The 14,783-nt window shown below is 66.6% G+C and overlaps 1 protein-coding gene across 1 annotated transcript; it reads right to left on the reverse strand.

The window, feature by feature from the left end:
• Nucleotides 1-1,448: 1,448 nt before the first annotated feature.
• EXOC3L2 (exocyst complex component 3 like 2) lies at nt 1,449-12,138 on the reverse strand. Its single transcript, XM_084501945.1, has 12 exons — nt 11,956-12,138; nt 10,309-10,765; nt 8,547-9,189; nt 7,716-7,830; nt 6,774-6,884; nt 6,452-6,552; nt 6,114-6,221; nt 5,309-5,444; nt 4,500-4,622; nt 4,272-4,427; nt 4,057-4,178; nt 1,449-2,373 (listed from the first exon to the last, which is right to left on the reverse strand). Exons 2-12 carry the CDS (start codon nt 10,760-10,762, stop codon nt 2,115-2,117), a joined length of 2,328 nt encoding a protein of 775 aa, XP_084358071.1. The 5' UTR covers nt 10,763-10,765; nt 11,956-12,138; the 3' UTR covers nt 1,449-2,114.
• Nucleotides 12,139-14,783: the final 2,645 nt, after the last annotated feature.

Genomic DNA, 14,783 nt, shown 5'->3' on the forward strand with positions numbered 1-14,783 from the left:
GCCACATCCCTGCCCCCCCATGGTGGCACCCCCATGCCGCCCACCCCCCATCCCTCACTTCTTGTGCCCCCACTCGGTGCCACCCCCGTCCCCTCGCCACGCCACCCCGTGCCACCCCCACGCCACCCCATGCCACCCCCTTTATCCCCGTGCCACCCCCCTTTATCCCCGCTCCCCCCGGTCCCCCCCTGCCCTTCCCGCAGCCCCGGCGCTGCCGCTTCCGTCCCCGCCGCCACCGGCCCCTTCCCACGGCACCGGGACGGTGGCCCTGGCCCCGCTCCCACCGGGGCCTTGCCGGGGCCGCTTATTTTTAGCCCTTGCTCCTTCCTGGCCGGATCCGGCACTCGCCTATTTTTTGCCACGGCGCCACGCAGGACCCGGCGAGGGGGTGGGGGGGACACACACAAAGAAGGGGACAGGGGTGGTGGCCCCATGGGTGGCACCCCCAAAGCAGGGCACGGAGCCCCAATGAGCTGGTGCTGGGTGCTCAGGGGACAGCGGGGGACAGAGGGCAGAGGTGGCCGTCCCCTTGGCACCGCCGGGGGGGGGACAGGGTGTCCCCAAGAGGCGCCGGATCCGGGCGCCAGCGCCAGGTCAGGGTGGGGTTGGATGGAGCAAGGCCAAGGTGACCCCGAGCCCTCGGTGTCCCACGTCCCCCCCCCTTCATTTCCAGCCACCCCGCTGGCTTCGGCCACCGCTCCTTGGGTTGTCCCCAAGCCACACTGGGGTCCCCGTCACCGCAGGACGAGGCCGCGGTGCCGGGAAGCGGTGTCCCCCCCCCCCCATCCTCCTCCTCCCTCCCTGCCCTTGCGGTGGCTTCCCGGCTTCCCGGCGAGGGACACGAGGGACACGAGGGACACGCGGCGCTTCCTTCCTCCCCACCCCTGCGGCGGCGGCGCACGGGGACGCAGCCTCACGCGTGGCCCCAGCCCTGTGCATGAGGTGCCCCCCCCCCCCGTACACCACGGGCGGGGGTCCCCGCGTCCCCTGTCCCCGCTTGTGCCACGTGCGAGGACCCCGGAGCGAGAGCAGAGCTGGGGCTGGCCTTAAATTACAGCTTTTATGGCTTTTTCTACAGGGGTCCCGCAGTGCCCAGAGTGAGCCCTGCACAGCAACGCACCCGGTTTTGGGGTGCGGCGCTCACCCAGCCTTAGGGTGCACCCAGTTTTTTTGGGGTGCTGCGCTCACCCGGCCTTAGGGCGCTGCAACACCGCCAGGTTTGGGGTGCAGCAATGCAGCCGGCTCTGCAGTACAGAGAGGCACCCAGATTTGGGGTGAGCATGCACCCAGCTTTGGGGTGTAGTGTTGTATCCAGCTTTGGGGTGCGACCTTGCACCCAGCTTTGGATGCAGCATTACACCCAGCTTTGGGGTGAGCGTGCACCCAGCTTTGGGGTGCAACACTGCACTCAGTTTTGGGTGCAGCACTGCACCAAGCTTTGGGGTGAGCATGCACCCAGCTTTGGATGCAGCATTACACCCAGATTCCGGGTGAGCATGCACCCAGTTTTGGGGTGTAGTGTTGCATCCAGCTTTGGGGTGCAACCTTGCACTCAGTTTTGGGTGCAGCACTGCACCAAGCTTTGGGGTGAGCGTGCACCCAGCTTTGGGGTGAGCATGCACCCAGCTTTGGATGCAGCATTGCACCCAACTTTGGGGTGTAGTGTTGCATCCAGCTTTGGGGCGCAAGATTGCACCCAGGTCTGGGGCACAGCATTGCTCCCAGCTTTGGGGTGCAACGTTGCACCCAGCTTTGGATGCAGCATTACACCCAGCTTTGGGGTGAGCATGCACCCAGCTTCGGGGTGCAACACTGCACTCAGTTTTGGGTGCAGCACTGCACCAAGCTAGGGGTGAGCGTGCACCCAGTTTTGGGGTACAGCACTGCACCCAGCTTTGGATGCAGCATTACACCCAGCTTTGGGGTGAGCATGCGCCCAGTTTTGGGGTGTAGTGTTGCATCCAGCTTTGGGGCGCAACCTTGCACCCAGGCCTGGGGTGAGCGCGCACCCATCTCCGGAGCACAGCGTTGCACCCAGCTTCGGGGTGAGCGTGCGCCCAGCCGCGGCGCGCCGCCTCGCGCCCGGTTTCGGGGCGCAGCGCCCCGCAGCGGGGTCACAGGCGCGCCTCGGCCGGGCGCTCGGGGTGCGGGCGCCGCAGGCGGAGGCGGGAGAGGCGCGCCAGGCGCTGCAGGTCGAAGGGGAGGCAGCGCGCCTCGCGCGTCACGGCCAGCTCGGAGAAGAAGGCGCGCTCCCGGGGCAGCCCCGGCTCGCCCTCGCCCTGCTCCAGGTCCTTCACCACCCCGAGGATCTCCTGGCGCGCCGCCTGGCTCCGCAGCCCCCGCACGTCCAGCACCGCCGCCACGTGCTTCCTCCTGCGGGAACGAGGGGAGGGTGGTGAGAGAGGGGGTGTGGGATTTGGGGGGAGCAGGGGGTTGGGTGTGGGGTGAGCGGGCACCCTGTTTTGGGGTGAGTGGGCACCCAGATTGGAGCGAGTGGGCACCCTGTTTTGGGGCGAGTGGGCACCCAGATTGGGGAGAGTGGGCACCCAACTTTGGGGTGAGTGGGCACCCAGATTGGAGCGAGTGGGCACCCTGTTTTGGGGCGAGTGGGCACCCAGATTGGAGCGAGTGGGCACCCAGATTGGGGTGAGTGGGCACCCAGCTTTGGGGTTATAATACTCCCTATTTGGGGTGAGCACTGCACCTTGTTTTGGGGTGAGTGGGCACCCTGTTTTGGGGTGAGAATACCCCCTATTTGGGGGCGAGCACTGAACCAAGCTTGGGGTGAGTGGGCACCCAGACTGGGGAGAGTGGGCACCCAGCTTTGGGGTGAGAGTATCCCCTATTTGGGGTGAGCACTGCACCTTGTTTTAGGGTCAGGGGGCACCCCGCTTTGGGGTGAGCGTGCGCCCTGTTTCGGGCTGAGCGTGCAGCCAGCTCTGGGGCCAGCCCTCTTCCCAGCTCTAACTGGTCCCAGTTGAAGGCCTGACTGGAGCTATTTAAAGCTCGCCAGGCGCCGGAGCTTGGCCCCGCGCCCGGGGGTGTCCGGCCTCGTCCTGCAGAGCCCACGCGTGCCACCAGCCCCGAGGGTGGCCGAGGGTGACCCAGGGCCGGGGAGGGGACTTGGCGCGGGACGCGGCGGCGGCGGGCGGCCAGGAGGGACCGGCAGCGGGCGGGGGCTGCCGGGAAGGACAGAGGCGGCGTCCTGCCACCCGTGGGGACACCACGTCCTGCCCCGGTCCCTGCGGGGAGGTGGCGTCCTGCCTGGCCGTGCCACCTCGCTCCTGTGCCCGTGGGGACACACGTGCCACCATGCTCACATCCCCATGGGGACACACGTGCCACCCCACTCACATCCCCATGGGGACACACGTGCCACCTCGCTCCCAACCCCATGGGGACACACATGCCACCACGCTCCCTTTCCCATAGGGACACACGTGCCACCATGTTCCCACCCCCATGGGGACACACGTGCCACCTCGCTCCCAACCCCATGGGGACATGTGTGCCACCTCGCTCCCATCCCCATGGGGACACAAGTGCCACCCTTCTTCTATCCCATGGGGACACACATGCCACCTCATTCCCATTCCCATGGGGACACACATGCCACCACGCTCCCTTTCCCATGGGGACACAAGTGCCACCCTGCTCCCTTTCCCATAGGGACACATGTGCCACCATGCTCCCAGCCCCATGGGGACACACATGCCACCCTTCTTCTATCCCCATGGGGACACGCATGCCACCATGCTCCCATCCCCATAAGGACACACGTGCCACCCCACTCCCATCCCCATGGGGACACACGTGCCACCCTTTTCTATCCCCATGGGGACACAAGTGCCACCCCACTCCCATCCCCATGGGGACAAAAGTGCCACCCCACTCCCATCCCCATGGGGACATGCATGCCACCATGCTCCCAACCCCATGGGGACACAAGTGCCACCAGGCTCCATCCCCACAGGGCCAGGGTGTCCAGTGTGGCCGTGCCACCCCCTCCCGGTGACCGCTGCCCCCCCCTCCTCCCCTTGGGGGACCGCCACTCACCGGACATCAGGGAAGTCGCGCACCAGGACGCCCACCTCCATCTGCAGCGCCGCCGTGTCCTCCAGCACCAGCAGCTCCCGCAGCCGCGGCACCACCGAATCCAACCAGGGCGAGGCCGAATCCTGCCGGCACAGCAGTCTCAGCACCGCTTTTTGGGGTTGGCGCCACCCGTGGGTGCCGGGACGAGGGCGTCGGGGGGGGGTCCCGGTGCTCACCAAGCGGCCGAAGAGCTCGCGGAGCTGCCGGGCTTCGTCGCCCAGGCGGGCGGCCACGCGGGCGCGCATTTTGGCCGAGGTGCAGACCAGGCGCGCCTGCAGCAGCGGCCGCACGTACTCGATGAGCACCCGCCGGTGCATCTCGCTCACCAGCACCTGCGACGCACGGGATCAGCACCCACGGGTGCCGCCGGCACCCAGCCCGCCGCCGCCGGCGGTGGCACCCACCTGGTAGGGCTCGGGGCGCAGCGAGCGCAGCTTCTGGGTGAAGCTGGTGATGAGCATCACGATGGTGTCGAAGGCGTCCGAGCTCGTCAGCCACTTGCGCTTCATCAGCTTGTTGAAGTAGGGCTGGGCGAGGGGCAGGCACCCATTGGGTGACACCCCGGCCTCGCCCCTCAACCCAGCACCCAAGGGTGGAGCCGTCGTCGTGGGCTTCACCTCAGCTCAGCACCCAACGGTGGCACCATCACCATGGGTTTCACCTTAACTCAGCACCCAACGGTGGCACCACCACCGTGGGTTTCAGCCTAGCTCAGCACCCAAGGGTGGCATCACCATCATGGGTTTAACTTCAAACCACGCACCCAAGGGTGGCACCACCACCAGGGGCTTCATCCCAACTCAGCACCCACGGGTGGCACCATCATTATGGGTTTCACCTCAACTCAGCACCCAACGGTGGCACCATCACCATGGGTTTCACCTCAGCTCAGCACCCAAGGGTGGCATCACCATCATGGGTTTAACTTCAAACCAAGCACCCAAGGGTGGCACCATCATCATGGGTTTCACCTCAACTCAGCACCCAAGGATGGCACCACCACCAGGGGCTTCATCCCAACTCAGCACCCAACGGTGGCACCATCACCATGGGTTTCAGCCTAGCTCAGCACCCAAGGGTGGCATCACCATCATGGGTTTAACTTCAAACCCAGCACCCAACAGATGGGCGCCACCACCACGGGCTTCGCCCCAGCTCAGCACCCAAGGGTGGGCACCCTGGCCGGCACCCAGGGGCACCACCCCCACCTCACCTTGAGGTCCTCGAAGAGGCGCTGGGTGAGGACGTGGTTGCAGAGCCGCGTCACCTTGTCCAGGGTGGCGTGGGCTTGGCGCCGCGGCTCCTCGCCCTCCGGGTGCCCAAACTGTGCCAGGCGCTCGGCGAAGGCCCTGCCACGGGGCAGTCAGTGGGTGCTGAAGGGTGCCCCGGCACCCCGGGGACACCGGGGACACCAGGGATCCCCGAGCACCCTGGGGAGCCCAAGCACCCTGGGGACACCAAGCACCCTGGGGACACCAAGCACCCAGGAGACACCAAGCACCCTGGGGACACCAAGCACCCTGGGGACACCAGGGACCTCCAGCACCCCAAGGACCCCAAGCACCCTGGGGACCTCAAGCTCCCCAGGGACACCCAGCACCCTGGGCACACCAGGGACCCCCCCAAGCACCCTGGAGACACCAGGGACCCCTAGCACCCAAAGGACCCCCAGCACTCTAGGGACACCAGGGACCCCTAGCACCCAAAGGACCCCCAGCACCCTGAGGACCTCAAGCTCCCCAGGGACACCCAGCACCCCAAGCACCCCAGGGACCTCAGGAACCAGGATCCCCCAAGCACCCCAAAGACCCCTGGGCACACCAGGGACCCCCCCAAGCACCCTGGAGACACCAGGGACCTCCAAGCACCCCAAGGACCCCAAATCCCCCTGGGACTCCAAACACCCCAGGGACCCCCAAGGACCCCAAGTCCCCCAGGGACCCCAAGCACCCTGGAGCCACCAGGGACCCCCAGCACCCCAAGGACCCCAAGGGACCCAGTGCCCGGGGTGCCCTCACCTGAAGGGGGGGCAGCAGTTGACCAGGGCGATGGCCCGGCCGGTGGCACCGTCAGGGGGGGTGGCTTCGCCGGGGGCCTCCAGGAACCGCTCCACCTTCCGCTGGAAACTGTGGCACCCATGGGAGTCACCCACGGTGGCACCCTGGGGACCCTGGGGACCCCACGCTCATCCAGTGCCCCCTGTCCCCCACGTGTCCCCCACACCCACCCCAGCTCTGCCCCGCGTCCCTGCACCCGTCCCCGGTTCCTCACCTCGCCGTGCCCATCTGCTGTCCCCCCATGTCCCCTCCCCCTGTCCCCACGCCTGTCCCATGCCACCCCATGTCCCCGTGCCCACCTGTGCAGGAAGGCCACCAGCACGCCCAGCAGGCTGTGGGCCATCTCCATGCCGAATTCGGGGGTGATCTGGGGGGCTCGGTCCACGTGCGCCCGCAGCAGCTGTGGGCACGGGCACCGTTGGGGACAGGGACGTGGCCACCACCCCGGTGTCCCCTGGGGTGCCAGCCACCACCCCAATGTCCCTCCACGTCCCCCGTGCTCCCTACGACCCGGTGTCCCCGGCACCTTGTGGGACACCCAGGCAGCCCCACGGGGGCGAGGGGGACACCCTGCAGGGCACCGGGTCCCCAAGGGGTTGGGGACAGGGGACAGAGGCGTACCCCGGTGACACGGGTGGCCAGTCCCTCCTGCAGGTCATCGCTGGAAGCCTCCTCGGCCCACGTGTCCTCGCTGAGCTGCAGCTCCTGCGCCACCGCCACCTCCACCTTGGCCTGGGGACCGGGGACGCGTGGGGACACCGGGCACAGGGACAGGGGGGCGCAGGGCCACCGCCTGCCCCCAGCCTTGGGACTTGTCGTGGCGCATGTCCCAGTGGCCAAACTGGTGCCGTCCCAGTGTCCATCATGGTTGTCCCCATACTGGTCCCAATGCCACCCCAGTGCCCATCGTGGCTGTCCCCATGCCCATCCCAGTGCCACCCCAGTGCCTGTCCCAGTGCCACCCCAGTTCCCATTGTGTCTGTCCCCATGTCCATCCCAGTGCCACCCCAGTGCCTGTCCCAGTGCCACCCCAGTGCCCATTGTGGCTGTCCCCATGTCCATCCCAGTGCCACCCCAGTGCCCAATCCCAGTGCCACCCCAGTGCCTGTCCCAGTGTCACCCCAGTGCCAATCCCAGTGCCACCCCAGTGCCCATTGTGTCTGTTCCCCTTCCCATCCCAGTGCCACCCCAGTGCACCTCATGAGCCCACCAGTCCCAGTCTCAGTGTCACCCCAGTGCCCATTGTGTCTGTCCCCATGCCCATCCCAGTGCCACCCCAGTGCCCAATCCCAGTGCCACCCCAGTGCCCAACGTGTTTGTCTCCATACTGGTCCCAGTGCCACACCAGTGCCCATCATTTCTGTCCCCATGCATCCCAGTGCCACCCCAGTGCCCATTGTGTCTGTCCCCATGCCCATCCCAGTGCCACCCCAGTGCCGATCCCAGTGCCAACCATTTCCATCCCCATGCCCATCCCAGTGCCACCCCAGTGCACCTCACGAGCCCACCCCAGTGCCACCAGTGCCTTCCCCAGTGCCACCCCAGTGCCCACCCGGGCCGTACCTTGACAGCGGCGATGCAGGACCTCTCGAGGCCCCGTTGGGTCTCGGGGGGCAGGAGGGGTCCCAGCGCCTGTGCCTGCAGCAGGGCCCCGATTTCGGGGTGCCCCAGCACCTCCCTGCGGGCACAGAGCCCTCAGAGCACCCCCCCGGGGGGGCATCGCAGCACCCGGTGTCACCCACCCACCACCCTGGGGACAGCCCCGGGGGCGCGCAGAGGGACAGGGGGGTGGCATCAGGTGCCCGGTGGGGTGGGGTGGGGGGCATGGGTGACGGGGGGTGCCCAGAGGGTGAAGGGAATGGGTGCTGAGGGGTCCCAGGGGTGGCACCGGGTGACCATGTGTCAAGGGGATAGGTGACACAGGGTCCCATGGGTGGCATCGGGTGACAGTAGGTGCTTGGTGTGCCAAGGGATGGGCACCACGGGGTCCTATGGGTGCCAGTGGGCACCCAGCATGCCAAGAGGACGGGCACCAGGGGGTCCCATGGGTGCCAGTGGGCACCTAGTGTACCAAGAGGACAAGAACCATGAGGTCCTATGGGTGCCAGAGGGCACCCAGCATACCAAGGGGACGGGCACCACGGGGTCCCATGGGTGCCAGTGGGCACCCAGTGTGCCAAAGGGCCACACACCATGAGGTCCCATGGGTGCCAGTGGGTGCCTGATGTGCCAAGGGGACGGGCACCATGAGGTCCCATGGGTGCCAGTGGGCACCCAGCGTGCCAAGGGGATGGGCACCAGGGGGTCCTATGGATGACACTGGGTGCCCATTGTGCCAAGGGGACGGGCACCACGGGGGTCCCATGGGTGCCACCAGCATCCCGCGCGCCTCACCTGGGGTAGGCGTTGCTGTGCCAGTCGAGCAGCAGGTAGAGGTCGGGCACGGCCAGGGGCCGCTGCGCCAGGGCTCCCAGCTGCTGCGCCAGCGCCCGGTGGTACCCGCGGGCGTAGACCCCGAAGGCGCCGTACTCGGCGGGGTAGGCGGGGGCCACGTGGCACCGCACGGCCCCCAGGTCGGCCACCAGCCGGCCGGCCAACGCCGCCAGCCTCGCGCCCAGCCCGGCGGCCGGTGCCACTTGCGCCAAGCGCTCGCCCGCCGCTCGCCCCACGGCCTCCTGCCAGCGGCGCCGCAGGGCGCGCGGGCGCCCCGGGGTGCCCGGCGGGTGCCGGCGGTCGGCCGCCTCCTCCTGCTCCAGCACCCGCACCACCAAACGCAGGGGTGGGTAAGGGCGGCCGGCCGGCACCGCTTCGCCCACCACCGCCCAGAGCTGAGCCAGCAGCGCCTCGTACAGCAGGGCCACGTCCCGCGCCTGCCGCCCCGCCGCGGGGACCGGGGACGGTGGGGACGGTGACGCCCCTGTCACCACTGCTGCTGTTGCTGCTGCTGCTGCCGCCACGCACTCGGCCTCCAGCGCGATGATCTGCTCGTCCGCCGCCACCAGCTCGCGGCGCTGGATCAGCTCCAGGATCTCCAGCACTGGGGGGGGGGGTTTGGGGGCATTGGAAGGGGGTTTGGGGGCATTGGAGGCGTGGTTGGGGGCATTGGAGGGGATGTGGGGGGGTAGTGGGGTCATTGGAGGGGGTTTGGGGTCATTGGAGAGGGGGTTGGGGTCATTGGTTTGGGGTTTGGGGTCATTTGAGGGGATGTAGGGGGGTATTGGGGTCATTGGAGGGGGGTTGGGGTCATTTGAGGAGGGTTTGGGGTCATTGGTTTGGGGTTTGGGGTCATTGGAGAGGGGGTTGGGGTCATTGGTTTGGGGTTTGGGGGCATTGGAGGGGATGTAGCGTGGTAGTGGGGTCATTGGAGGGGGTTTGGGGTCATTGGAGAGGGGTTTGGGGTCATTGGAGGGGGGGTTGGGGTCATTGGTTTGGGCTTTGGCGTCACTGGAGAGGGGTTTGGGGGGTTTGGGGATGTTGGAGGGGGGTTTGGGGGCATTGGAGGGGGGTTTGGGGTCATTGGAGGGGATGTAGAGGGGTACTGGGGTCATTGGAGGGGGTTTGGGGTCATTGGTTTGGAGTTTGGGGTCGTTGGAGGGGATGTAGGGGGGTACTGGGGTCATTGGAGGGGGGTTTGAGGTCATTGGTTTGGGGTTTGGGGGGTTTGGGGGTGTTGGAGGGAGGTTTGGGGGTGTTGGAAGGGGGTTTGGGGTCATTGGAGGGGGTTTGGGGTCATTGGAGGGGGGTTCATCCCACTGGGTATGGGAGGCACCCACGGGTGCTGCAGACCCGGCAGCCAGGAGGTCCAGCTGGGTGCTCGGCATCCCCCATGGCCCCATCCCAATGTCCCCATCCCAATGTTCCCCATCCCTGTGTCCCCATGTCCCCACCCTTATGTCCTCATCCCAATGTCCCCCATCCTCACGTCCCCATCCCAATGTCCCCTAATCCCATGTCCCCATCCCCATGTCCCCATCCCCACGTCCCCTAATCCCATCCCCACGTCCCCATCCCCACGTCCCCATCCCACTGTCCCCACATCCCCATCCCAATGTCCCCTAATCCCACGTCCCCATCCCACTGTCCCCACGTCCCCACATCCCCCCCCACCTCTCCCCCACCCCCTTACCCCCACCCCCTCTCCCCCATCCCCGCTCACCCGACAGCGGCTCCTTGGCCTTGCTGCGCGCCTCCTGCCTCCGTCCCACACCATCCCCGTCCCCGTCGGGGACCCCGTCGGGTTCGGGTGACCCCGGCGAGCGCTCGGCCAGGGACGCCCGGCGTCCCTTTGTCCCCAGGGCCAGCCGCAGCAGCGAGCTGCGTTTGGGGACCGGCCGCTCGGTCAGGGTCTCCACGCTGGCTTTGCGCCTCCCCGGCAGCCTCCGCAGGAGCCCGAAATCCTCCGAGCGCCGCCGCAGCCCCCGGGCGCGACCCCCGTCCCCGTCGCCGTCCCCGTCCCCGTTTTTGGGACCGGGGCGGCGAGCGCGGCCGAAGGGTGCCAGCCCCACCAGGCGCTCCAGGGTGGCCCGGCGCCGGTAGCGGCTCTCGGGGCTGGCGGCGAAGGGGTCGCCATCCTCCTCCTCCTCCTTGGGGGCTTTCTTCAGCAGAGGCATGGCCTGAGGGCGGCACGGCAGCGGGGTGGCACCGGGGCACCCCGACGGAGCACCCCCATGGGTGCAATCTGGAGACCCCTCTGTGCAACCCCGTAATGCAACACCGTTGTGCACACTGCTCTGTGCAACCCCTCCGTGCAAACACACCGTGCAACGTCTCCGTGCAACCTCTCTCAGTGCAATCCTGCCATGCACTCCCCTCTGTGCAACCCCTCCGTGCAACCCCGCCGTGCACACTGCTCTGTGCAACCCCTCTGTGCAACCCCGCCGTGCACACTGCTCTGTGCAACCCCTCTGTGCAACCCCGTCGTGCACACTGGTCAGTGCAACCCCTCTGTGCAACCTCTCTCAATGCAATCCTGCCATGCACAACACTTTGTGCAACCCCTCCATGCAACCTCTCCATGCAACACTGCCATGCATGCCCCTCTGTGCAACCCCTCCGTGCAACTTTGCCATGCACACTGCTCTGTGCAACCCCTCTGTGCAAGCACACCATGCACAACACTCTCTGCAACCCCTCCGTGCAACCCCTCCATGCAACCCTGCCATGCATTCCCCTCTGTGCAACCCCTCCGTGCAACCCCGTCGTGCACACTGCTCTGTGCACAACGCTCTGTGCAACCCCTCCGTGCAACCCCTCCGTGCAACCTCTCCATGCACACCACTCTGTGCAACCCCTCCATGCAACCCCTCCGTGCAACCCCTCCGTGCAACCTCTCCGTGCAACCCCTCCGTGCAACCCTGCCACGCGTTCCCCTCCGTGCAACCCCTCTGTGAGCGTGCAACTGCTCCGTGCAAGCCCACGAGTGCCACCCCCACGAGCGTGCCACTGCTCCGTGCACCCCCTCCACGCAAACCCAGCCGTGCACCCGCTCCGCGCACCCCCCCGTCCCCCGTGCAAACCCCCTCGTGCAACTCCCGTGCGCGTGCAACTGCTTCGTGCAACCCCCCCCATCCGTGCAAACCCCATCCACGCACCCCCCCCCGGGGCGTGCAACCTCCTCGTGCAAACCCATCCGTGCAAACCCCCCCCCGAGCACGCAACCCCCCCATGTGCGTGCAAACCGCTCCGTGCAACCCCCCCAGGAGCGTGCAAGCCCCCCAGGAGCGTGCAGCCCCCCCAGGAGCGTGCAACCCCATCCGTGCAACCCCCCCCCCCCGGAGTGTGCACCCCCCCCCCCCCCCGTTACCCCTCGCACCCCCTCGGTCGCTCCCCGCCGAGCCGCCGCCGCCGCCGGTCCCCGCGGAGCAGCGGGCGCGGGGCCGGGGGTTTCCTGAGGAAGCGCCGCCCCCCCCCCGCCGCCGCCCCCGCCCGGGGCAGGGTCAGCCCCGGTTCCGCTGGCACCGGGAGAAGTGGGGGGGGGGACGGGGGGGAGGACGGGGAAGGAGGGGGGGGGATGTGGGGGGGCGGGGGAAAAGGGGGGAGGATGCGGGGAGGGACGCGTGGGACCCCTGGACCCAAATGTGCGCAATGGTCCCGTGTCCCCATGTCCCATATCCCCATGCCCCCATATCCTCATGTCCCATGTCCCCATATCCCATGTCCCTATATCCCGTGTCCCCATATCCCCTATCCCCATGTCCCATGTCCCCATATCCCCATATCCCATACCCCATGTCCCAATGTCCCCATATCCCATATCCCCTATCCCCATGTCCCATGTCCCCATATCCCATATCCCACGCCCCCATGTCCCCATGTCCCATGTCCCATGTCCCCGATCCCCTATCCCCATATCCCATATCCCATACCCCATGTCCCATATCCCCTATCCCCATATCCCCATATCCCATGCCCCATATCCCATATCCCATGTCCCCATATTCCATATCCCCTTGTCCCCATGTCCCATGTCCCCATATCCCATGTCCCATAACCCCATATCCCATATCCCATGCCCCCATGTCCCACGTCCCATATCCCCATGTCCCCATATCCCATATCCCATACCCCATGTCCCCATATCCCCTATCCCCATATTCCCTATCCCCATATCCCCATACCCCATATCCCCATGTCCCATATCCCATGTCCCCCCATCCCCCTGTCCCCCTGTCCCTATATCCCCATCCCATATGTCACTAATGTCCCCATGTATCTCCATGTCATGCTGCATCTGACGTCCCCATTGTCCACCTCCAAATGTCCCCTTTTATCACGTCCCCATGTCCCCAATGTCCCCAATGTCCCCAATGTCCCTCAATGTCCCCTTAATGTCCCCATCTCCCCCAATGTCCCCAATGTCCCCTTAATGTCCCCATATCCCACGATGTCTCCATATCCACCAATGTCCCAATGTCCCCATGTCCCCCAGTGTCCCCCAATGTCCCCAATGTCCCCATGTCTGCAATGTCCCCAATGTCCTCAATGTCCCCAATTTCTCCAAAGTCCCCCAATGTCCCCAATGTCCCCATATCCCCCAATATCCCCCAATATCCCCCAATGTCCCTATGTCCCTAATGTCTCCCCAATGTCCCCAAAGTCCCCCTATGTCCCCTAATGTTCCCAATGTCCCTCAATGTCCCCAAAGACCCTCAATGTCCCCAATATCCCCCAATATCCCCCAATGTCCCCTTATGTCCCCCCAATGTCCCCAGTGCCCCCAATATCCCCAATGTCCCCCATGCCCCCATATCCCCCAATGTCCCCCCGTGTCCCCACTTTGTCCCCCCGGTGTCCCCACGCCCCTGGGACCCCACGTGACAGTCGCCCCCCCCTCCCTCGGCCGCTCCGGGCACTCAGGGGTTAACTCTCTCCCCCCGGCTCCCGATTGGCTACAGCACCAGCCAATGGGAAGGAGGCAGCGGCGCGGGCCCCGCCCCCGCTTGGGGGCCGGCCGGCCTGTCTCCATGCCGCGGCGCAGCCAATGGGGAGCGGCCCCGCCCGCGCCCGCCCGCCGCAGAGGGCGCTGATTGGCTATCGAGACGGGAGGGGGGCGTGGCCGGCCCCGCCCTGGCCCACCTCTTAAAGGCGAAGGCGGGGCCCCGAGGCCCGCACCCCAAATGCCCCCCCCAGCCCCTAAATGCCCCCTGCACCCCAAATGCCCCCTGCACCCCAATTCCCCCCAGACCCCCAAATTCCCCCCCGCACCCCAATTCCCCCACACACCCCCAATTCCCTCCTGCACCCCCAAATCCCCCCTGCACCCCAAATCCTCCCTGCACCCCCAAATGTCCCGTGCACCCCAAATGCCCCCTGCACCCCAAAATCCCCTCTGCACCCCAAATTCCCCACACCCCCAAATGCCCCCTGCAACCCCAATACCCCCTGCACCCCAAATTCCCCCCACACCCCCAAACTCCCCCCTACGCCCCAAATCCTCCCATACCCCCTAATTCCCTCCTGCACCCCCAAATCCCCCCTACACCCTCAATTCCCCCCCTGCACCCCAATTCCCCCCTGCACCCCAAATCCTCCCTGCACCCCAAATTCCCCACACACCCCTAAATTCCCCCCGTAGCCCAATTCCGCCCCGCACCCCAAATTTCCCCCTGGCACCCCAATTTCCCAATGCACTCCCAATTCCCCCCGCATCCCCTATACCCCTCTGCACCCCAAATTCTCTCCGCACCCCCAAATTACCCCTGCACCCCCAAATTCCCCACACACCCCCAAATCCCTCCCTGCACCCCCAAATTCCCCCTGCACCCCAAATCCTCCCTGCACCCCCAAATGTCCCCTACACCCCAAATGCCCCCCACACCCCAAATCTCCCCTGCATCCCCTGTACCCTCCTGCACCCCATATTCCCCCTACTCCCCCAATTTCCTCCGCACCCCCAATTCCCCCCTGCACCCCAAATCCTCCCTGCAGCCCCAAATCCCCCCCTGCACCCCAATTCCACCCTGCACCCCTAAATCCCCCTGCACCCCAAATGCCCCCTGCACCCTCAAAAGCCCCCCTTACGCCAAATGTTCCCCGGAACCCCAAATCCCCCCGTACCCCAAATCCCCCCTTGCACCCCAAATCCCCCCCTGCACCCCCAAACTCCCCCCCCCTCTGCCGCGTCCCCTTTAA

The sequence above is a fragment of the Aythya ferina genome (genome assembly GCF_964211825.1).
Source record: "Aythya ferina genome assembly, chromosome: 35".
Classification (NCBI taxonomy): Eukaryota; Metazoa; Chordata; class Aves; order Anseriformes; family Anatidae; genus Aythya; species Aythya ferina.

Excerpts from the sequence above, each read along its gene's own strand:
- EXOC3L2 (XM_084501945.1), bottom strand. The coding sequence starts at position 10,762 with ATGCCTCTGCTGAAGAAAGCCCCCAAGGAGGAGGAGGAGGATGGCGAC. Across the intron at positions 5,445-6,113 it reads AACTGCTGCCCCCCCTTCAG|GGCCTTCGCCGAGCGCCTGG; the intron begins GTGAGGGCACCC and ends GCCCCGTGGCAG. Across the intron at positions 2,374-4,056 it reads CGCGACTTCCCTGATGTCCG|GAGGAAGCACGTGGCGGCGG; the intron begins GTGAGTGGCGGT and ends TCGTTCCCGCAG.